Raw genomic sequence first — 25890 nt, 5'->3', positions numbered from 1 at the left:
AGTGCCCAATCAGGAACAATACTGTGTGTCTCCACAGAATCTGGCCCAGGAAAAATTGGCTCTGCTTCAGGGTTTTTGCATCCCTCATTGAAATCAATGAACATTTATAGGAACACTTGATTTTTCTACATTTTAAAACCAGGTATCTGTCATGTAAAGGCGTCTTCACATTGAAGTGATGAGTTCTCGAGTGCAGCCTACACATCCCAGGTGTTAGCTTTAGACTTCCAGACTTCAGTTCAAATAAATGTGGATGCTTTTACGGTCTTAACTGAGCCAGCGGTCAGAGTTTTGCTCCTTGTACTTGTTTGTACGATACAATCTTATTCTTTGGAAGCTTTCTACTCACTTCTTTGTTTTCTGTCAACATTTGGATATTTATTACATGAATAATCAGACAGTTATTACGTCTAACTGGGCCACACAAGACTCACAAGCCCTTTTATATGGTTTGGCATGATTTGCAGGAATGCAATCAAACAGGTGGAACTGAGTTCTTGAAGGTGTAATTGTCTGGGTTTAGTCCATCTTTCCATGTTTTTTCGTTGTTCAGTGGTGTTTGGGAAAGCTCCAGATCTTTAAACAAATGATTAGCCTTAAATTAGCTTTAACTCCGGTCTGTTGGAACAGATCAAAATCATTCCACGTCTGCCCCTTCCTCTAAGTAAATCATATTTATGAGTTCTGTAGTAATTAGAAACGAGCGTTTCTCACCTTCTCTGACAGACTTCGCCCTCTCTATGATCTTTAATAACTATGGTCCATTATTACATCGTAACTCATCGGAATCAGCGTTCAGGATGTCAGACTTGTGACTTGAATGCTATCATGCTGTGACAGTCCCGCTCCATTTCTCATCCACAATGAATGACACGAATTCCTTGCTGTGAGTTACAGCTGAAATGATCCACTGCCAATGATAAAGTGTCTCCAGGCTTATATCGTCATTCATTCCCTCATTAGGTGGAGGCTGAAGTGGACCTCACCGTAGAGGAGGGGCAGGAAACAAAGATGTGAAGGTTGTGAGAAAATAGGAGGACAGGATGCAGATGAAAGTATGGGTGGAAGTATTGCATTAACCCCGCCTGTCCGGCTCCAGGCCTGGCTTAGATTTATCCTCTTTCCCCTCCATCTTTTCTCATATTCATGGTATAGGCACATCTGGTGCTCTGTGCATGATAGTGAAGGGAAAAACCTGCTCCCTCTCTCCACTGCTACATTATATATCAGTTATGTCTCTTTTAATACATTTCAGAGACTCTGTCTGCATTGAATGTAATTGCTGTTTCTTGAAACTAGAGATACTTAATAGATAGTTCACCCAAACTTAATTTTTCGTTCACCCAATGCCAAACTACATTTGTGTTAGGAGGATTTTCTGTTGTTTTTCCTCTTATTCAGCTAGTTTTTGATAGCAAAGGCTGTCTGTGAGTGTTGCCATCTAGTGGACACACCTGAAAACTGAAGCATCAAATATTTTTTTTAAGATGTTTTTAAAACAATACTGTAACAATAATTTTGCTAAATATAATTACAATTTAAAACAACTGTTTTATAAAATGTTATTATTTAATCCTGTGATTAAATAATAAATCCTATTATATTGATATTATAAATGTCTTTACTGTCATTTTATTCACTAATTTTATTTCATATTTATTTGAATGCTGTGGATCTCTAAATCAAGCCGTTCTTATTATCAGTACACCTGTATAGATTCCCACTGTGAAGGCCTAAATGTTGTAAACACTTCATGATTCCCTGTAGAAAGCACATTTATTACCATTTCATGACTCTTTTCCAAAATGGCTGCACATGCTGGCTGGACCATCCTGCCATCATTCAAAGTTATCGTCCACAATTGTTGCTCCCTCCCTAATGGACAGTTAAAGATTAAGATCCCACCATCTTCTTTCTTCCAGCAAAGATGTTTCCGCATTTTACATATTCCCATTGCGACTCTGTTCCGCCTGTCATCGTAACAATATTCAGTAAATAACCAAAATGGCAAAGTGCTTTCAATGATCCCTGAATACTTCTCATTCTCCATCTTCCTCGTCATCTCTCAGGCCCCCATTGCTATCCTACAATGTTTTTTCCTCACACTTGCTTGAACCCCACATTGTGTCTGTCCTTCTGTTGAGTATGATGGTGGTGAGATTTAAGAATCAGGGTGAAGCCGGGCTAGACGTGTTGTTTTACACAATGTGTGCCTCAGTCAATACAGTGCATAATCTTCAGAGGGGTGCTGGCTCTCTTTTGACAGGACCGGTCAAAGGGGAATCCCTAATCTGAACTAAAATGATGTATTGGTGTCACAATAGGTCAAAATAGCTAAAGCCTGTTGAGGAAATTGCACTATTGCAGAAGTTGGTCCTTGAAGAAGCCTGGCATTGTACTGCTGGGTTCGTTTAAGCTAAATGGAAGTCCAACCAACAGTTAAAGAGCTGGAACAGTAATGTCTGGTGTGGGATACCGGCCTCTCGGGATCTGTACTGGCAGTTGGACTTTTGTGCTTTCAGTTGCATCTATTTAATCTTAACTGGAGGTCCTGTGAAAGGGTGAGGTTTAAGAGCAGAGAGGGAATAAAGAACTCACCTCCAGGAAATGGAGGAGAGAGTGCAGATTCCCGAAGCTTGGGGAAATGAGATGTTGTTCCCAGACCGTAACTTGAAGTTTCCTCTTACAGCCCGATCCGGACAAAAGTGTCAATGATCATATTCCCAAAACAGAATCTTGACAGTTCACACTCTCTCATACACACACACACACACACACACACACACGTGTGAAAACATGTTTAAATCAAGGTTTGGCACATGTGGATGGCTAAACCTTTCTCCAGGAAACACTAAAAGGCATGCTTCAAACGAAAGATGTCTGACATGGACCTCCGAAGTCCTTTTGATCACTCTTTTGGTCAATAGTGTATATGTGCAAACTATAATTCACAGCAAATGCTCACGCACAGAGACCCACCCCAAACCACAACACCCCTAACACACGCTTTGAGAAATGGGGCTCACAGTCTGGTGAAATAATCCTTCATACATTAGTTTCTGTCAGATGGGTGGGGTGGAAGGTGTCAGTCAAGTTACCAGCGTATAAACCCTTGTGTGTAGAATTAATGTGAACCATTAGAGCTCTGCTAGAGATCTGTCGTTCTTTCTGTTGTTCTTTCTATTGTTCTACCTATCGTTCTATTGTTAAGTCTCTCTGTCTATGGTTCAGGCCATCAGTTTTTGTCATTGTCATTCATTATTTTATCATTCTATATTTCTGTCATCCTAAAACAGCTAAATTATTTTAATTTCTATTCATTTTAAATCTGCTTAATCTTGAATCCACTCTACAATTATACTTGTAGCTTGCTGCGTCGGGGGCCTAGACTAAATATATTCATGTTTGAATGTTTCTCGGAGACCTTTTTTTAGTACACTGTAGTGCACTGACAAACAGTTGAGCAGATTGAAAAATCATTGTATGAGTTCTTGGGCTCCAGGAAGCATTGGTTAAGTAGTAAGATGTGTCAACATCCTGCAATGTGCGGTTTCCCATATTTTTCTCCCTGGGAATGATGGAAGAGGCTTCTGAACAGTGTATCCCCACCTCAGACAGTGGCTTTGGCTGTGGTTTGCGACCTGTGATGCTAATATAGCTGGCCCTCATCCCTGTGTCAGAGGAGAAGACCTGTCTCACCATCTGAGATCCTGCTGTCTGCCAAAGAACCCTTCAGGGGGTTTGACAGAGATTTCCTGGCTCTTATTAAATTATAATCCCTAAATTCTCTCACCCTTCACTCTCCTCATAGAGCCTGAATCATTTTCTCTGCCATCCAGACTGTGAGAACACAGTAGAGGATTTCCATGTGTCTTGGATATCCATGATTGTGAGTAGCCATTTAACCGACACTTCTATCCATCCCGTAAGGCCTATGTCATTAATATGAGTAAACATTAATATACTAAGTAAAACAATACACAAGTTACTTAAGTGAAGGGAGGAGAACATGATCTTGACTGATGTTTGCTCACTTAGAGCATGCATAATTTGGATAAGAACTAAGGGCCCTGTCATACACCCGGTGCAATGGGACGCAAGCAGGGTTTTTTTGCCAGTTTTAGCCTGATGCAGTTATCATTTTCATGTCCTGCGCAACATTGTTTAAATAACAAATGCACTTGGGCCCATCTGTTCACCCATGGGCGTGCTGGTCTGAAAACGATGTGTGTTCTGGCACATTGTTGTATTGTAGCATTGCTATTTTGAAGAAAATGAAAACGACTGCATCATTGACCAACTGAAACCTGGTCTAAAGTCAATGGTGCAGTGCTTCCAATGGAGCAGCTCTAATGTGCTATTAAATTAAAGATGAAATAGGATACAGCAATAAAATGATAAACAAAAGCTTGTACAATACATTTTAAAGGACACAATTAAGTGTGGAAATAACTGAAGGAATTATCTGATTGCTAAATGAACGAATCTACTAACTTTATTCATATTCTTTTGTTTTTTGTACCCAGTTTTTTCTAAATATACAAATGCAATAAAAAATATAGATATTGGTATTGGCAGCCAAGTACTAAAAATAAAAGAACCTGCATCTGCCTTACATCCCAAGTAATTATACAAATACATTTGGTCAAAGTTGTCAGGCAAGCTTTTAGTTTAAAATGTAGTCTGTTCTTCACGCAAAGCTAATGAAAAACCCCAGAAGAATTGAACTATCATGTCGTTTTGGACTACTTTTATGATGCCTTATTATGTTTTGGGATCTTTTCGGACCTTAAAAACCCGTGGTCCCCATTTGTTTTTATTTTAGGCAAAAGAATAGTGTTAACATTCATGAAAGCATCTCCTTTTGAGTTCCACTAGAAGAAAGGCATGATTTGGAATTAAATGAGGGTGAGTCGATGATGACGGAACATTTACTTTGTGGGTGAACAGTCTCTTTTAAGGAACTTGCACAAATACATGGTGATCTCTCCAAAGGGTGATGATGCAGGGAAAAAAAGTTAACAATTACATTTCTCTCTTTCTATGGACAGCAAGCACATTGTGTCGGCCGTGCAGCAGCAACAACTCAGAGCAACATAAGTCATGATAGTTTAGCAAGCACTTTAACAGTGTGTCAGCAATGGATAATCATTTCACAATAGAAATGAGCATGCAGGTCATTCACTCCCCTGGAAGTCATTCTCACAAGCGACCAAGTCTGAATTTTTCCAGTCCTAGAGAACAGTGAAACTTTGGATTAAGTGTGATTTCCCTGGTGTAAGCCAATTATTTGGTTCTCCATAAGTTCACACCCTGCACAGCTAAAACAAGTCTAAATCCATGTAGCCATTGGCCTGTTTTCCAACGACTAATTGTGCCTCCTTATACCAAGAAAACCGTATCCTTTGTGACTGGATGAGCTGAATTAAAAATAGTTGGATGATCTGAGGAAAGGGCGAGATTTAAGTACGGTGCTCATTTATCATTCCTAATGCACACTGAAGAGGAGGAGGACTGTTCCTTGTTCTGTATGAATCCCAGTGTAATTTTAGCTTGACAGAATCCTGGGGCCCCACATCCACATCAGACAGAGGTATGTACATGTTATGCATCAAGGCGTTCACCTACACATGTAGGTCTTGCTTCTCTGAGGAGTGCCACCCACATGGAGGAGTAGAGCGGGCCATTTGTCATTCGGGCTGAATATATGGCACAGGATACGGAGACAAAACACAACCAGCTGATGGCTGCTCTTTGAACACTATGTACTGTCTGCTACTACATACTCCAGTGTTTTCTCTCCTCCATCTATTCCTCGATACTTCTCTCACTCTCTGCTTCTGTTCTTTCTGTACCACCCAGAGACAATGTGTGTGAACTGCCAGCATGTGTCTGGGTTTAATGGGAGAGACGTGAAGAGGAAAAGACCTCCTGCATCATCAGGCCTTGGCAACCTACAATAAGAGCATTTGCACACAAAAAATGTGCTGTGCCGTGAAAGAGAACTCAGAACTCAGTTTTTTTTTTTTTTTTCTGGTCCGGTTTCAATATTTTTACAACAAAATAAATTTGCTTAAGGACTACTTTATGGTTATTTTGTGTTCTTCTTGAATTTTAGAAAAATGTATTCAAATTAAATTATTAAAAACGTAATTGCATGCAAAATTTAGGAGAAAAGTCATAGGACTGAAACAACGGTGAGTAAATGATGATGATTTTTTATTTATCTTTGTGCACTATTCTGGTTTTAAGGCAATTTAACTTGAATTAAGTTTAATTAAGTTTCTTTACTCTTGTTTTAAGCATAAATTTAAAAAAAAAAATAAGGTTTGTACTTAAAATAGATTAAAAAGAAAAAAATATAATTTAAATAAAAAAAATCTTATCTTGCACAAATTTCCCTCTCACAGAATTTTATTTTGTTTAAGGTGTTTAGATATTTGTAACAGAAAATGACACAAAAGTACTTACTAAGAATTATTTTTGTAGAGAAAAAGCGAGAGAGAAATCAGAGAAACATGAGAGAACTATGACGTAGAGAGCATGGGAAAGAGACTGCCAGATTAACCAAAAAAAAAAAGATGTATAATAAGAAGAAGAAGAAAGAGGAGAGAGATGTTGAGAGAGAAAATGAAAAGGGAGATAGAAAGTGAGAAAGAAAAAGTGGTAAGAGGAAAAACAGAGACTGTTGACAGAGCAGATGTGGAGGGACGTGGGGATCAGATTGTGTCTGTGTCTGGGGAGAGAGGAGGGCAGACAGACCCAGACACACAGCACAAGCAGCAGGGATACAGCCAGAGCAGCTCGTGCCAGTGAAACAAACAGTGAAACAGTTCTCCTGCTAGTATTATTACTTACAAATGTATTTAGTTTTGTGTGTGTGTGTGTGTGTGTGTTATTATATTTGAATTTATTTGCATAGAATTTATTTGTGTGTTCAGTTTAAGAATTTGGAGAGGAATAGTTTTTAATTACAAATATCAAGTATATTTTGTCTTTTTTTTGTCATTTAATTCCTGAACCAGTTAGATTTTAAAGCTTCATATATATATATATATATATATATATATATATATATATATATATATAATTTCATTTATGCATTTAGCAGACGCTTTTATCCAAAGCGACTTACAGTGCATTCAGGCTATACATTTTTACTAATCATGTGTTCCCGGGGAATCGAACCCCCAACCTAATATATATATATATATATCTATATATTAATTAGCATTACATATATTAGCTTTAAACCAAATTATAAAAAAATATACACTGAGTGATACAATTTGTTTTTTCAATTTATTGATATTTATTTGGGATACGCATCCATTATTCAGGAGGAATATCAGTCCATTTTTTTTTTATATACAGACATCATAGGGACAAACAGACAATACTATCTGACTTTAGATTATTTAAAAATGCCTATCCTAATTAAGAATATTTCCTCTCAATTGTCTGTTCACACACATACTGTACATACTGTACATTCAAAGTGTTTTTTCTATGCTCTAAGAAATCTGTCCCTGCAGGTATCAGTCCTGATCGTGGCGCCTTTAAAACTCTTTTTTTTTTCATATTCTTGTGGAATAGGAAAGAATGTGAGCGTTTTCCTGTAAGCTAAGCTGATTTTTTTCAAGCTAACACCTGGATTGTATTTGGAGCTGTCTTAATCAGATATTTCTCCACAATTAACAAAACAAAGTACCTCTCAGTTTGAGACTGGGCTTTGTACTTATTACTATTTCTTTCTTTACAGCCATTTTTCTGTCTCTTAAAGTATTCAACATCAACATTAACTCAAATGCCTTTCTTTGTTTTCCATCATGGTGGATTAAAATATAGAATAAATAATGAATTCATGAGAATGAGCTGGGAAAATATCAATGCATCTTAGACAACAGGTCCACCAGTGACAGAGAAAAAGAGAGGGGCATTAGTTATGTTCACAAACCATACATATCTGACTGAGCCCTGGGATCTGCTCAGTGGGGTTAAATCAAATTATGAAGACAAAAAAAAAAGACAAGTACTTGGAAAAAAAAGATAGTGGGCTGATCTAACAAAACAGAGCAAAGTGGAATGCTATCTCCCCATAAGAATATTAGCAAAATACCTGGCTTTAGTTAACACTTTTGTGTCGGTTTCGGCTAAGTAGTATGTTATTTTCATGTCAGAGCATTAGCTTTTTAGCGCCACTCACCAACTGCTGTGATACATAAAACAACCAATATAATAAAACTGCCCAAATTACAATCATTACTTTCAGATAAAATCGAATGTGCTTTTTGCGTCACTCACTGGACATTTCATACTGAAAATGTTGCAAAACGTGCAAGCATAATAACATCAGAAGCTTTTTTTTATTATTATAGTATACAATGTTAGTAATTTGTGGTTAATGCTTAAGCAATGAATTCATTTGTTTATCATGCTAAAGCTTTAAATCTATGAGCGATTAAAGATACTGTAAAACATGTTCAATACAGTCACTGACTAGGCATCCCAGACACCCTCGTGGCTAATTTCTGATTAAACCTAAACAGAATTCCATTTCTCTGTAATAACTCAAGCTATAGGAACACCTGTGCTAATGGTCCAGCTGGTGTAACCTAAACACTCACTTCTTGTGCATGCTACATGTGTGTATGTACAAGAAAACACATTGCTGTATTCCCAAGACCTGTGAAAGGTATGTGCATCATTCGCACAACCAAGAAATCGAGACAGCTACGATGAATAGTGTCTGTAATTTACTGGGTCTAAGATAACATTTCCTCTGAGGGCAGCTAGAGGGAGCTTCATCTGAACTACCTGAGAAAAACATGTTCAAACCCCATTTGAAGACATTAAACAACAGAAGTGCGGCACTTAAATTCACCGTTTATCTGTCAGGAGTGTTGGCTTTAGGGCCATTGCATAACGTTTATGGGGCCCTTGGCGTAGGCTTGAGGCCCCTTTGATGGAAAAAGTGAAGGGTGAGGAACAAAATGGCACCGTAAACAGCTTATGTCACACCCCAGCAGGACCCTGACAGCATTAAACGGGTGATTTATTGAACGATTCTGTTAAATGTTGTCACAGCGGGGTTACGGCACATACTGTATTACCCATTGGCTTTTGAGACTTGCACTGTAGGTCAAAGTCTCTGAGAAATGTTGTCTATGAGCCAATTTAGCCAAATCTCCTTTTTAATATCCACATGGGCTCGGTTCACGATGGCTGCTAATACACAATGCAATCAGAGAGAGTAAATGTGCAGAGTGTTGAAAATGAGTCCTTAGTAATCTCCTAAATGTTTGTGCAGTTCTGTAGTTACTAAGGTAGCCAATTATATAGTGTGTATGGGGGGGCGGGGGGCAATATAAGATTTTCAGACGGGGAGGCCATTACAGGTTAAGCACCATTCACTCCCTTCTGAGATTTAACTTGTGCTGAAAAGTTGATTTATGGAGTAAAACTCTCAGACCCAATTTCCGCCTCTCTCACTGACTCCATAAGCATGGTGTCTATCAAACAGACATGTGCCTGTGGAAACAGCATATGCTCTTACAAGCCACACACAGGCACACTTTCATTTACATGCCTTGAAGTTCATAAAACACAATAATTGTGTTTGTTTGATATATTCCCAGTCTTTTTTTTTTTTATTCACTAATGCATTAAAATGCTATCCATGCATACTAGAATACACATCTTGCATAATGAGCATGTTTAATTAAAAAAAGAAAAAAAATTGAGAATTGATTACAATTTGTATTTACTTTTATCATTTACTTATGTATTTATTTATTTTCTTTGAAAAAAAAATCAAACTTATATATTTATTTATTTTCTTTGAAAAAAAAATCAAACTTCTTCATTGCTTTTTTTTATATTTAAAAAACTATTTGATAAAAAAATACATTAATATTTAAATTGTTTTATCCTTTCTTGTTATTTATTAATTAAAAAATGTAAATGTAATCATTTGTTGTTGTTATAATAATAATAATTATTATTATTATCCATACATGTTATTATTATTTATTTATTTTCTCCACTGCTTATTAATAAAAATAAAATAAAGATTTAGATATATTAATTTTAACATTGATATCTGTCTTGTTTTCAAGCTGTCAACAATAATAAAAACAATATTAAGCGGTCTTACCCTGGGCCCTGTGTGCTGTTTTTTGGCTTTAGTGGAGAACCAAAGTATACATTTCGCAACCATCATGGAAAGAGCCATCTGTTTTAAGGTGATGAAAAGTGGGAATAGCTTTCTTTTGAGCTATTTACTTGTGGCTCACTCAATTTTGGTGTCTTGGTTGCCACCTGAGCTGCCATGTTGTTTTTAGAGATTACTGCTAGTAGGTTTTGGCCCCTCCAGTGTTTTGCCTAATTTTCGGCCAGCATGCAGTAAGAGTAAGTGGTGTGGTGAAAAGTAATGTGTTATGTGTTTGTTTTTTCTGTTTTTGTACAAGGACCTTATGAGAACATTCCACTTTCTGATTGAGTTTCACAGGTCTGGTTAGACATAAATTACATGGATATGCTTTTAAAGCTCATTTTCGGTCTTGGTGAATTATTATTGTCTGTTATTTTCTGATTTGGAGACTAATTTACTATGGGAAAGGCATAAAGTATGTAATGCCTGGGATGAATTCTTGCTTATTTCCCTAATTTCCCTTTTTGCTCTTAGAACAGCTGACTTCTGTGCTTCTTTTTAAATCTGTTTAAGATAAACCACAACCAGTGTTTGCCAAATTGCTCCTTTTTTATTGTTCTTTTACCTTCAGTGCTTGTGACTGGCTTTAGTTACTCAGAAGCTCCTTATTTTTTGTGTTATAGACATTTGGCAGTCACCCATCCTTATGCGCATATCTATGTTTTAGACCTCAGCTGTGCGCTGTAAACACAGAGAGTGTGCATGCACGGCCGAGCGCTTGGCCAGACAGATTGCGTGAGACTTTTTTACTGCGTCTGCAGAGCTTTTCAAGAAAAACATTAGATAAACAGATTGTGCCGGCCTGTGGAACAGGGGTAATGTCTGATTCTGATCGTTTCGAGTGTTAAGACGCCTGCTCAGAGCAGGGCACATGGTCAAGAATGTTTAAATTATCCTCCCACAATACCACAACCCCCAAAACAGGCTTAGCCACCCGCCCCCCTACCACCATCAAAGACATCCAACTATTCAACAACTAACCAAACTGGCCGTACCACCAATGCTCTGTCACTTTCTGTTTTTGCCCAGTTTGTGTTTGTCTGACTCTTTCGTTCTCGTTCTTGGCCTCAATGGTTTCCATGTGACTTGTGATCGTGTTTTTTCTGGAGGGGGAATCGGCTACATGTGAGAACTAGGAGGAAGCGTTTTTTTTTTTTTATCGAGTGCAAATACAGATGCTCACACAGACGTGACTAATTGCACAGGCTTGCTCATGGTTTTTGGACTGTGCATCCTAATGCAGCAGTAAAATAATATGGCAACCACATTATAAGCTCACAGTGGCAAAAAAGCATCACCCAACACGCTATACACCATAGGAGGGCTTCAAGGCTGGAGCAAAGCCCAAAATTGTCCTACTGGAGCCCAGCAGAGTCCAGAACTGAAATTCCTGTAAGAATAACAATAAAAACCAAAATCAAAAATGATAAAAGAGGGAAGCACCAGTGAACCACAGTGAATTAGGCAAAGCAGACAGGCACAGAGTGCCCCGTTTGGAGTCTTGCTGATTGGGAAAACACAGCGAGGCTGAGCATGTCTGGCTTTTTTTCCTCATCTCTCTGGCCAGCTAGTGCAGGAGCTAAAGTTGGACCAGGATCTCTGCAGATGTGGTTTAACATGGACATGTGCTCTGCCATACTTTTCTTTCTTGATTTTCACTGATGCAACACAGGCTCACAATAAATGTTGTTATCTTTCCATTTGAAGTCAGGATAGGCATTTTTTTATCTGCACTTTATTTAAATATACAAGGGAACTTTGGTCTCCCATTATTAATATATATATATATATATATATATATATATATATATATATATATATATATATATATATATATATATATACATATTCCATTATTGATTGTTAAGGAATATATGTAAAAAAAATAATAATAATAATAATAATAAACTGTTATTTAATTTTAAAAAACATGAGGCTAGCATCAAAATCAGCCCCTATGTAAACTGATTGATTTTGGTCTGTCTGGCCATAAAGGTCTTGACTTATTTGTCAGAATCAAAAATTATAATTTCACAAAATCATTATTTCACATAATTAAAAAATATTTTCATATTATTTTCACATAATTAAATTGACATTTAATTTATAGTAAATATTTAATTTATTGTAAATGTTTAATTAAAATACTAGTGACCAAAATGATAGCTTCAAATGTATTATATTTTCAATAATTTAACATTAAATACATTAAATTAATATTTAATTTAAAATTTAATTTAATATATACTATATATATATATATGTGTGTGTGTGTGTGTGTGTGTGTGTGTGTGTGTGTGTGTGTGTGTGTGTGTGTGTGTGTGTGTGTGTGTGTGTTTGTTACACACATTCATGTTTTAAGTATTATTTAGACATTTTTAAAGATAAAAATAAATAAACAACATTATGTAATATTAAGTTAAGCTTGATGATCACCAATTTATGAAGCTTAAGCATCACCTTTCATTCCTTTCCAAAATAAAATGAATCCATAAATAAAATAAGTTTCAGACATTATTTTGTACCCTACTCATGGAAAGTGTCTCAAATGATTCCAGTCTTTGATATGGTCCTTGCAGGAGTCTCTTTTTAAACTGTGGAAAAGGGTTTACATTTGAGAAAGGGTCACCATTAACCTTTGGTTTGAATTTAAAGAGGTTCTTGCTGAGTTGCGGCACTGTGAAGAAAGTTGATCTGACCTGTGGGTCTCATGCTTGCAGATGCAGTCGGGCTGACTAGTGGGTTTCTGTGTTCAAACCTGCGGTTACAAGAGAGAGTTCAGCTGTCACAGCACATTGAAATAGGAAGTGAGGTAGGTTATGAATGTGTCTTGGCATGGCCAGGTCCACTGAGAACAGCAAACCAAAACCTGTGAACTGTGAAGGCCACGGATAGGATGTCCATGTGCTTTGGAACTGAATTTAAGATCAGCAGACTTTAAGCACCATCACTCAGGCTTCGTAGGTTCAGCTCTCTTGGGAAAACATAGAGTGCAGAAATTAAAGTCTGGGAGACATTTCAATCAATAAAGTATCTGCCACATTCAGTCAGGTGTGATGTCAAGTCTAGAACAGACCACAACTGGCCATAAATGTAAGTCTGAGGCCGGATTCTTAAGATAAATAATCAAATTAATTATCACAGAAGGTCCTTTTTTCTTTTCTTTTTTTTCTTTTTTTGCTATTTTATGCAAAATAAATATTTTGTTTTATGTATAGCTATAGCTTTATATTTGAGCAACTCAATAATTTCAAAATAAGGGATTCAAGAAAAATTGAAGGTTATGTTAGTTTGTTACATTTGTTAATTGTGATGAAGTATTCTTCTTAAGTTTTTTCTTAAGAAAAATTGGGGAACTGTTCCAAACGTGTCTTAAAGTAAGCTAAAATAAGATATTTTGAAGAATGTTTTTGGCTATACACAGTCAAAGTCAATGGGGTCCAAAACAACACTGGGCTCTCGTAGTTCAAGGCAGGAAAACACATATCGAAACATCTTTTATAATCTACAGAATAAAGAATATCATACAGGTTTGGAATGACATCATTTGTTTATTTGTTATCATTTCTACTTTTTGGCTGAACTATTCATGTAAGACTGTTTCAAGAATCAGCCCAGTTCTGATTTACAGGTTTACAGGAAAAATGCTAAATGCAAAGAAGGAAATGCAACTATGTGTATAATCATGGATAAGCCTAAATAAAATAGGAAAATGAGTCAGCCTTTAAAATGAAAGAGAAAGCACCCATTAAGATCAACTTGTGTAATCCATGAAAGCAGATTTTAAAAAAGAGAGTCAATAAACCCCTCTTCTCCAAGCCAGTGGTCTCTCCTATGCACCTGATCAAATCTGTATAAATATTTGGTGCGGGTAACATGAGGATGAAATTATCATTCCTTCCTGCAGTAAATTAAAGCAAACACCTGCAGCTGTCTTGGGGATCGACTGGTTAAACAAACGCTGAGGCACTGAGCTAGGCTTTGGCATCTGTACCTCATCGCCCAGGCGTAACTTGTGTGGGGTCAATAACTCTACCCAGTGACCCGTCCGACAGCAAGCCGTGTAGGAAGATCTGCTTGACTCTTCTTGTAAGCATCCCTCAAGTTTGTCTACACCAAAAAACTGAACCCATAGATTCTGTCATTTTTCCACAAAGTACTGAAACAAGGCCTAAAATAGCATCTCACTTCTAACGTTTAAAAGGAAGGGCTTTATTTCAGCTTTTTCAGTTTTGGACTGGTGTTAGGGGTTATTTTCTCAGTGTTTTGTAGCCTTTGTGGTAGCCGAGAAAAACGTTCATGTGTTGTATCCCGTGCCAGGCATTGCTGAACAGGCTCGCACATGGAGAGCTGTTTATGTATGCCACTGTCACTCAGTATTACACCTTTTGGAAATAGTGCTGACTGGCATAGGACTTTGAAATCCAACCGAGCACATTGGTAAGGCCAACATAAACGGGAACGTGAAGGGAAACTGAATGCTCATTCGGGTATCCAAAAACGGTTAGGAGTAAAGAACACGGAGTAAAGAACTTAGTCTTTGTAAGGAGATGAAAACATTATGCAGTGAGTAACAGACGCCTGCTGAAACACCCAGTAAAAAGATCATATTTCTATCTGCACGATTTCCACTGCTGGTTTTCCATCCAAATAAAAGTTCAAATTAAGACAGCCATAAATATTAGTATTGTAACTTTACAGAAATAATAAATATTTTTTTATTATTAATACTATTATTATATTTTTTCTTAAATGTTCTAGTGTATTTTACAGTGAAATATTACTGTAAAATAAGATTATTATTTTTGTATAATGGATTGTTAGCTAAAGGACTAGTAGGCTGATCCTAAAGCAGTGCATCATTGATCTTTCTCTCTTTGCAGTTTGAAAGCCTGTGACCACAGAGGACGGTGACAATGCTGGCAGTGCTCTGTGTCCTGCTCACGTTGGGGAATCATGCCCTGGGTGGAGGTTATGCCCCCATGCCTCAGATGAAATATGTGCAGCCCATGATGAAGGGGCCTGTTGGGCCACCCTTCAGAGAAGGCAAGGGCCAGTATCTTGGTAAGTGTTTGTAATCCATCTTCATTAGATCTATCTAGTTTTCCTGTCTGTCCATCCATCTATCCAAATTGAAGTGCCTGCTTTAGTGGGGATTTTTCAGTGACTCTTTCTTGCAGGATACATTGTTACGCCAGTAGGTGGCACCAAGTGTCTTGAGTAAGTCATTTGAATCATTTATTCAGCTGATTTGTTCAAAAATACGAATTCATTCAGTAACAAAATATTTGACTGTCTTTATGAATGAGTCATTTGAATAAATCACAAAATGAAAGGGTATAGGTGACTTCTGCATATCACTCTCAAAAGCCACACCACCTCCAAAACACATGAATGCGCACAGGCAGACATAGCCCTTGGACCGAGGGATATGATTGGACAAACATGTTATGGTCCCACACCTTCACAGATGATATAAATAGATGTAAATACATTTAAACCTCTAACTTAGTGATTGCTTTTGGGATGTGAAGAGACTTTCAACCAGCATAACAAAAATGACCCAAATCACCTACCCTACCTTTATTTAAAAAACAGCTGCTCACACATGAAGACAACTATTGTGTGTGTTTATTAATTAATATAGTATGGAGTTACTTTTGTGCCAGTAAAAATTAACTAGAATTTTTTTCAAGACAGTTAAACTTAATAATATATTTTTTATACTGAAACTAAAACTTAAAAAAAAAAGAAATACACTGCATGTTTTGCTTACTGTTTTATCCTCTTTCTTACACTGATCAGTACGCTTCCAGAGTTTTCATTTTCACTACTGAAGTTTCTAAAGTTTTTATTCACTATTCTGGAATAAACCTCTCTTGGGGGCAGGGCTAGCAGCAGTGTGTTCTCATTGGCTACTAGGATTTTGATTGACAACCTGTTGTGGACGTGAGTGTCTGTTAGCGGATTCCTATATCATTTTAGTGATATCAATTTAGGAGTTTTGTTCTTGAATTTAATCTTTATTTATCTGTTGTTATTACTCTGTCAACATAAGCTTTTAGGAGTGCGAGAGATCAAGAGAAAATTAAGGTTTATTGAGGTTTAATTAGATGTACTGTATATAATACTGGAAATAATGTATCATGTCCAATGTTTTCTAGAAAATGTGTTTATTGCTGATGATTCTTTTGCATTTTAGGGTCTAATTAGGTTGTGCTGATAAAATTTTAAGATAGTATCATATGTGTGTGATTTAATCAGATGTCAAGAAAGTCTCACTAAAACCAGGTAATCAAGGTTGGCAACCCTGGCCATAACACTTAGCATATGCACTTACACCAGGGCTGTCAAACTCCGTTCCTGGAGAGCCGGAGCCCTGCAGAGTCTATATCCAACCTGCTCCAACACACATGTAGTTTTCAAATAATCCTGAAGGACTTGATTAGTTGGATCAGTTGTGTTTCATTCGGGTTGAAGCTAAACTCTGCAGGGCTGAGGAACTCCAGGAACTGAGTTTGACACCCCTGACTTACACCATCACAATCAATTATCATTTAAATTTGAAGAATTCAAACAAAATTACGCTTGTGACTTGTCAGATGGTACAAAGAATGTTCTTGCTACCAGTTGTTTTTATCATGCTGATCATTTTGTTTAGTTATTTTATTTAGTTAACATTATCATAATATTTGAAATTGGAAATATATTTTTTAGCAATCAACTCTTTCAAGTGTGACTTTTATAAACCAGTTGAATGGATGTAATTGAAAATATGAATTACTTAAAATAAAATGTAATACTTAATTGTGTCTACAGCATGTACACAAGTATCAAATGCAATTATGTTGTTACAGGACAGACCAGAATCCACAAAACTGCACAGTATACATGTTATGCACAGTATTCTCATAATTTACATTTCTATACAAAATGCACAAGTACATAATATACAGAATATGTTTAAAATTCATATTTATTTTAAACACTGCAATGATCCTTTGAACAGTTCCTGTTACAGTAAGTAACAATACAGTGAATGAATATGTTATGTAATGGAGTGCAATATCAGCCTTTACATCTATAGTCCACACACAAAATTAAAATTCTCTAATCATTTATTCACCGTCATGCCATTCCAGATGTATATGACTTTATTCACATAAACACAAAGATTTTTAAGAAGACAATGCATCTCGACTATGATTGATTATAATGCTGATATCATTCGTCTGTGCTATTCCTAAGAAATCATCTCAACAATGTAGTGTAGCAGCAGATAAATACTGCTAAAATAATAATAAAACATCTTTATTGTCTTTATATATCTTTATTGTCAATCAAAAACACAGTAGCCAATGAGAACACACTGCTGCTAGCCCCGCCCCCACGAGAGGTTTGTGCCAGAAAGGCAAACGATAAAAAAGGGTAAATGAAAACTCTTAAGCACATTTGTAAGTATTGATTTTTTATTTTATTTTATTTTTATTTCAAAGATATTTTATTCAGTTTCAGTATATATTTTCATAAGTTTCTTGAAAAATTAAGTTTTATTGGCACAAAAGTAATTCAATAATTTAGCTGGTTAAACTGGATTTCAGGAAGGTAATTAGTAAGATATTTTTGCACTAAAATATAATTTAATTTTTGCACTGAAGTGACACAGTGGTTTAGTGTATTCACCCTTTTATGCCATGGATGACTGAGATTCTTCAGGCAGAGAAAGAGTTAAGGAGTTGAGCCAAAAGTCTGTCAGACTGAAAAAGCGCTAGAGATGAACTATAAGATTGGACAAGAATGGTTTGCAGTTCACAGATTCCTCTCCGCTCTGTGATATAAGAAAGGGCGCTGTGAGTATGTCACAAGAGGAGAAAGAAGAAAAAGAGGACAGGATGGGGTGAAGTCACCTCCCTTCTGAGCAGTATATCACAGGTCCATTAGGTCCAAACCAGAAGGGATTCCAAGGGTGTGTAAAAACAGTGTCAGAAACAAGTAGGAGGGGTCAAGAGAGCCGTGGGCTGATGAGAAATCCAGGGTAGGTGTTAAATGGAAGTTGTTGTGATGTGCTTGAGATACATAGGATGTCTCTGTTTCACAGGTAAAAAGAGAAGGATAAAACACAGCAAAGAGCGGCCAGATAGATGTTCCTGGGATTTAATTGGTTTACCTGCTACTGTTAGTTCAGCTTTTGAAAGTGAAAAAAAGTTGTGACAATTGCCAAGTATGGTAACCCATACTCTGAATTGGTGTTCTGCATTTAATCCATCCAAGTGCACACACACAGCAGTGAGAAGTGAACACACACCCAGAGCTGTGGGTAGCTATATCCAGCGCCCAGGGAGCAACTGGAGTTTCAGTGCCTTGCTCAAGGCCATGGGTATTGAGGGTGGAAGAGAGCGCTCATTCACTTCCCGCCACCAACAACTCCTGCCAGCACCAAGACTCGAACCGGCAACCTTTTGGTAGTAAGTCCGGCTCTCTAACCATTAGGTCACAGCTGCCTCCCTTTTAGGGATAGTTCACACAAAGAGGAACTTTCAGTCATCATTTACCCATCTTTGTGTTGTTCCAAACCTGTGTGGAAACACTGTTCCTCAGAAGAAAGGAAAGTCATACAGGTTTGAGCAACAGGGGGGTGAGTCAATTATGACTGAATTTGTATTTTGCACACATGTGTTTATTTTTTGACATTCTTCAATTAATTTTTATAAGTATAGAGAGACTGATAGTATCTATCAGTTAAATTGAATACAATTATAACATAGTTTTATTAGTTATAAACACAGAAGTGTTCAATTTTTGTCCTGCATTCTAAATGACCAAAACCATTGAACTGAATGCTTTTTATATTTACATACTGATTATTAGTGAGTTCTTGGCCTGTCTGTGGTCTGCTGACAAAGATTGCATGTGATTGGCAGTTTTGAAAGGATTGTGTTTCTCTGCATCTGGTAACTTTTTCAATGTGTTTAATTCAGTTTTTGTGCATCGGTGAATTTGTGTATTTGGGCCTATGATTTGGGCCCGCACAATGCAAATTAGTTTTTGTTACAACTAATATAAAAGTAATTTAATATTAGTAATTTAATTTATTTTGGTATTTGGACATGCATACAGTTCTTTTGAATCACTTCAATTTAAAGAGTAGGAGACATTCAAGATCAATTGAGACTCAAAACATAGAAAAGCTGTGTGCACACTGCCATCTAGTGGACAATGGAAGACATGCACAAACAGAGAGTTTGTGTGAAAAATGTCTGTGATATTACACATTGCTTATACAGTTGAAACCTAAGGCAATTTTAATTAATTAATTAATACATAAATAAATAACATACTAAATAAAACTTGCAATTGGGTATAGATAACCTCTATAAAATTCAGAGCCACCCTCTTTAAAACCAGCATTGTGCTTAAAATATTGAGAATTATATGTACAGTTATTTCTTTATTTTCTTTATTTTTTTTCGCGCTGACCATATCTAAATTCCACTGACTTCTTTATAATAGCAGTTGTTATAGTAGATTCCATGTAGTTGTCTGTTTATTTAGGGGCATGAAGTTTAAAGTGGTACAGTGATGGTATCAGATGGGTTAAAGGGTTAGTTCACCCAAATATTAAAATGATGCCATTAATGACTCACTCTTATGTCGTTCCAAACCCATAAGACCTCCATTCATCTTCTAAACACAGTTAAAGATATTTTAGATTTAGTCCGAGAGCTCTCAGTCCCTCCATTGAGAATGTATGTATGGTAGACTGTCCATGTCCAGAAAGGTAATAAAAACATCTTCAAAGTAGTCCATGTGACATCAGAGGGTCAGAATTTGTTGAAACATCGAATTTACATTTTGGTCCAAAAATAAGAAAAATTACGACTTGGGTTTACCAATTTATTCAGTATTTTCTTCTCTTCCGGGACTGCTGTGAGAGTTAACGTACGACGCTGCTGATGTGTTTTGGTGCGTCCAATAACAAAGATAACACGTCAGCAGCGTCATACATCAGCAGCGTCACTGAAGTCTTGTGAATGCGCTCACAACAGACCCAGAAGAGAAGACAATGCTGAATAAATTCTAACTGATCCTCTGATGTCACATGGACTACTTTGAAGATGATATATTACTTTTCTGGACATGGACAGTATTCCGTACAGACATTTTCAATGGAAGCACAGAAATCTTTCGGACTAAATCTAAAATATCTTAAATTGTGTTGCAAAGATGAACAGAGGTGGTGCAGTTTGGAACAACATGAGGGTGAGTTATTAATGGCATAATTTTTATATTTGGGTGAACTAACCCTTTAAGTTAATAGAATTTACTGAACAAAAGCGATTTTGTATTGTGTAATTTGTATATTTATGTAAAGTGTAATTATCTCAATTATTCCTCTATAAATCAGTTTAGGCATGTTGAATATCTAGGCCTATGCTATAAATCATTATACCACTTGAGGGGCGCTTCACAAATAGAACATACCATTCCAAAGCATACAGTTGAGAATATGTAGAAAAAAAATGTACAGAGAAGTGGAGATGGATATATTATACCTACTCAAGAGCCATAAAATCTATGAGAAAATTATGCTTGATTATATTTCCTTTTACAAATATTTTAAATATTACTTTAAAAAAAAAAAACTTTAGAAATGTCATAAGAATTAAGCACATTTTAACATTGACCAATTTTTCTTAAGATCATGCTAAAGATTTGAGTTAATGTAACATGGGATTTGTCAGGACATCAGGTCAGTGAAATTGACCATTTTAAAGTCAAAGTTTAATGTACTGTTAATTCTGAACTCATCTCTCAAAACATTTATTGAGAAGTACAGTGAATGCAACTTTGCAGTGTTTTCCTGACTTGCATAGTTTGATTGCTCCTAGTAGAAACATGGCTGTCAAATGTCATCACTGTAGTTCCTTTGCTGAAATTCCAGTGAGGTAAAATGCTGTTGATTTTTTTCAATGTCCTTTTTTAATGTTTTGTCTATAAACACATTCAGTTTTCTCTATAAGCCTTTGTTGCACACCTGCGTAGCTGCCATTGAGCAGGCGCTTGAGCATAATGCTGAGATAAGCACATCGCAAATGTAGTCTCAGTGGAACTTTGTTTTAACTTTTTTTTTTTCTCTTTAAATTCACACATTGGCAAAACCTTATTTTATTTATTTAATTCTGAATTTATGAATTTTTCTTTTTTATTGCAGAGTTTCCACCCATGATGGACATTAAAGGGGAGCCAGGTCCTCAAGGGAAACCAGGACCAAGGGGAATACCTGGGCCTCCTGGATCACCAGGGAAACCAGGTATAGGAAAACCAGGTCTAAATGGTCAAACAGGTCCTTCGGGGCCTCCAGGATTCCCTGGGATTGGAAAACCAGGATTACCAGGTTTACCAGGAAAGATAGGACCTAAAGGACCTCCAGGACTCAATGGTGAGGTTGGGCCTCGTGGAGAGGTGGGTCCACGTGGAATTCCAGGTCAGCCAGGACCACCTGGACCCGCAGGTCTGTCATTGAATGGTAAACCAGGGTTACCTGGGACTAGAGGCCCACCAGGATCAAGAGGTGATCCGGGGCCTGAAGGGGGACGTGGCATTCCTGGTGAACAAGGACCTAAAGGAGAAAACGGCAATGGAAAACCCGGTTCAACAGGTCCAAGGGGACCCATTGGCCTTCAAGGACCTCCAGGACCTCCAGGTATTCCTGGGTTGGGTAAACCAGGGATTGGTGGACTTCCCGGGCCAGTAGGGCCAAAAGGAGATAAAGGTGGTCCAGGAGTTCAAGGTGTCCCAGGGGAATCTGGTCCCCCTGGACTACAAGGTCAGCCGGGGGCACCTGGTGTGGGAAAACCTGGACTTGATGGTGCTCCAGGTAACCCAGGCCCAATAGGTCCAAAGGGTGATGTTGGGCCCAGAGGAACTCCTGGGTTTCCTGGTTCCCCTGGCTATGGTAAACCAGGTCTTGTAGGACAAAAAGGAGACAGAGGTCCTGCTGGTTTACAAGGAGCCCCTGGTGACAAAGGAGAAACTGGGATGGATGGTCTACCAGGAGATTCAGGGTCAACTGGACAGCCAGGGCTTCCAGGTCCACAAGGTCCTATGGGTCTTCCAGGGAAACATGGGATGCCTGGTCTAAAGGGAGAGAATGGCCCACAAGGGCCTCCAGGCTTGCCAGGACTTAGAGGAGATCAAGGTCCCAGTGGACTCCCAGGAAAGCCTGGCTTCCCAGGGGATAAGGGCCTTCCTGGTCTCAATGGAGCCACAGGTAAACCTGGACCTAAAGGTGAACCGGGTCACATCGGACTGCCAGGTAATCCTGGCTTGATTGGGGGACCAGGTCCAAAAGGTGAGAATGGGTTGCCAGGACCCACTGGACCACGTGGCAATTCAGGGATTCCTGGACTACCAGGCCCCACTGGTCATATGGGACCTCAGGGCATTCCAGGATTGAAAGGTGAACAAGGTCTACCGGGCCCCCAAGGAATTGGAAAGCCTGGAGACAAAGGTATGCCTGGTCCACAAGGACCTCCGGGAAAACCTGGCCCTTCTGGCATAAATGGTATGCAGGGCCCTCCGGGTCCACCTGGACCTCCTGGACCTCCTGGCCCGCCAAATGGTGATTTCAATCAGTTAGCTGTTCGAGGACCAAATATTGTAGGAGAATCTATTCCAAAGCCTAATGGTGAGAAACCCTATTTTGGTCAGGCTGAGCTCTCTGCCTCCGTGGCTCCTGCTTTTACCGCTATATTGACAACACCATTTCCACCATCTGGAATGCCGATTAAATTTGACAGAATTCTGCACAATGGGCAAAATGCTTACAACCCTGCCACAGGCATCTTCACAAGCCCACTTCCTGGAGTCTACTATTTTGCTTATCATGTACATGTAAAGGGAAGCAGCCTGTGGGTGGCACTGTACAAAAACAATGTGCCGGCCACATACACCTATGATGAATACAAGAAGGGCTATATGGACCAGGCATCAGGCAGTGCGGTTCTAGAGCTGAAAGAGAACGACCAAGTTTGGGTGCAAATGCCCTCTGACCAAGCAAACGGGCTCTACTCCACTGAGTACATCCATTCTTCCTTCTCAGGGTTCCTCCTGTGTCCCACATAACGTTCCGTCTCAATGAAAAATTGCTTGCTCAAGTGGCCTGCAGTTACATCTGTGATAACAGCGACTAGATCACAAGAAAGACTTGCTGAATGACGGAGAGGCTGAGTTCGAAGCAGATTTCATGCTGTGTCTCTGTTTTCACCCTCTCTTTCAAATGTTTGATTTGTACTTTCAAGTACAAACATTGTCATTTTCTGCCTATATGATAATTTTATTATAACTGTTGTGTTATTTTTGTTGATGTTGATATAATGGTGTTATTTTATTGATGTTGTTGTAGTTGTTCCTGTTTATCACAATCAGACTATTAAGTACTTTGCAATGCTTAGGTAACCGTTTGAGGACTTACCCATGTGACTGCACACGTTGCCAAATGTTCTGACTCCCACTGAGCTCATCATGTTGACTCTGGGGTTGTGTGTTCCCCTGGTTGCAGTCTATTTTACCTGTATCTTACCCTCATATAACACAGGCTACTTGATTCATGCCATGTTTCACATTTTAGAATCCAGACATTCTATACAACATTGTTATTGTATTTGTATGTTTAAATACATCTATAATTTAAAGAATAATCCTCAGTTCCACATTGTTTTTTTTTTCTTATTAATGCCAAACAGGTGAATATCTATCTGTTTTAGTCATTAGGTATATATGTTTTATTTGATTTACTGTGTTGAGCAAAAATGATGTGCTAATCTGTCTGTTTCTGCAACGACTACATTGTGTTGGAGAGTGATTAAGACAAAAATTACTTGATGATTTACTTATTTGAGTCATTTGCTCAAAACATGCCAAGTTTAAATCAGTAGCAATCCTGAAGGCCTCTAGAGGACTGCTGTACAACATTGCCTGCATTAACAAAACAAATATAACAAATACATTTCTGTGAAACTGATTCCATACACTCAGAAAAAAAGGTAAAAAAGCTGTCACTGGTGGTAACCTTTCAAAAGTTACAACTTTGTGCTTTATTACATACATTTTAGTGCCTAAATTGCACATATTAGTACCTTAATGGTACATATTAGTCCTTTTAAAAAGGTGCCGCCCCAGTGAAAGCTTTGTACATTTATTTCTAAGAGTGTACTTAAAAAAAATCATGAAATCAAAGCTAATACATAGCGTACAGCTTCTCATTAAAATCTTACGATATCCTAGAGTACATTGTTGAGTAAGGGACTACTAATAGACTGAAAATATGAAAATATAATTCAGATTTTTTTTTTATAACAAACCCATTCTCCAACACAAAATCCAAACTACTGCTTTGTATACTCTAAACGTTTTACATTCTCTGATGCCTTTTTAATTGTTGCTTGAACAAAGACACGTTTTCCTGCTTGTTTTTTACATTCTTTTTAGACATGTAATTACACAGACATGATTGTCACAAACATGAGTCGATGCATATTCTAATCTTTTACCTTTTGACAAAAAAAATTACATTATTTGGATACATCACACTGTAATAGCACTGCTCCAGTGCTGTTTATACAAGTTTAAAAATGTAAACATTTTCAAACAAAGAAATTGCACATACTGAAGTGAGAGAAAAATAGCAAATGAGGCTTGGAGTCCCTCTTGAAAGATATTTTCTAATTTCCGTTTGTTTGAACAGTATATAGAAAGATAAAACCTGAATCAGTCTAAAGGAGTGTCAGTACTTAAATGCACCAGATTGCCCATTCAATACATGGTTTCATGACATTTGTTGCATGACATTGTTCAGATAATTTACTTTTGAATGATGTTTTGGCACCAGATCTTTCTTATTTCAGCATGTATTTGATGATCTTTTTGTTGTATATTAACACTGTGACCAATATTTTCTATGAGTGTATATTGTTTGTGTGCAATGGATTGAAGATTTAAGAATTCGTTGTGCTGCAATATCTCAAAACTGCTTAGACTTTGTTGCTTCCTTTTATCATTCAAACTAGGGGGGAAAAAAGCCTTGATTCTGTTCCATGGGATATTTATTCATTATCAATCAAATTAAAAGAAACAGCCAATCCTATTTGCACAAGAACTTGATTAAGTCATATTTATACATTTTTGACAGTCCAGCAAGGAATGTCTAACTACCGAAACCCTGAACGTACAAATAACCTTATATTTAATAGCATCAAGGAGTTTGTAGTACACACTATCATTATTTCTTTCTTTTATGATGTATCTATCAATCTATAGGACTTTTGTGGTATTGCATTCACTTTATGCAATCCATTTTGGGTATTAAATGCACTCTTTGATTGAACATATTTTGTCAGCTCATACAAAATTTACAAGTAATTGGCAGTACTGATGCAACATCAATAAAGACTTTCTTTAACAAGGGTGTCTTTTGTTGTTCTCCGTTACTAATAAGAGCAGGGCAATTAATTATGCCTGGTATTAATCAGACAAGTCTAATAAATTCAGTTCATAAACTCGATATCAACCAATTAAAGTAAAACCGCTAACTTTTTTCATAAATAAAATAAAGTCAGTGTACAGAAATATCCAACTAACACAAGGGGGAGTGTGCATCCAATTTAGTGTTGCTTGAA

At 37.4% G+C, this 25890-nt stretch overlaps 1 protein-coding gene across 2 annotated transcripts in view; it reads left to right on the top strand.

Annotated features, from left to right (window-relative positions):
- LOC113091585 (collagen alpha-2(VIII) chain-like) overlaps nt 1-25694 on the top strand; it is a 48722-nt gene extending 23028 nt beyond the window's left edge. For both annotated transcript variants that reach the window (XM_026257154.1, XM_026257153.1), the window contains exons 2-3: nt 15097-15277; nt 21426-25694. In XM_026257154.1, the coding sequence (XP_026112939.1) occupies nt 15130-15277; nt 21426-23338 (2061 nt within the window). In that variant the 5' untranslated portion in view covers nt 15097-15129 and the 3' untranslated portion in view covers nt 23339-25694. The remainder of the gene's footprint in view (nt 1-15096; nt 15278-21425) is intronic.
- The last annotated feature ends 196 nt before the right edge of the window (nt 25695-25890 follow it).

Source organism: Carassius auratus, unplaced genomic scaffold, assembly GCF_003368295.1.
Source record: "Carassius auratus strain Wakin unplaced genomic scaffold, ASM336829v1 scaf_tig00214237, whole genome shotgun sequence".
NCBI classification, from domain to species: Eukaryota; Metazoa; Chordata; class Actinopteri; order Cypriniformes; family Cyprinidae; genus Carassius; species Carassius auratus.
Note: the sequence above shows the minus strand (reverse complement) of the source record. Positions and strands in the feature narration are given on the sequence as shown.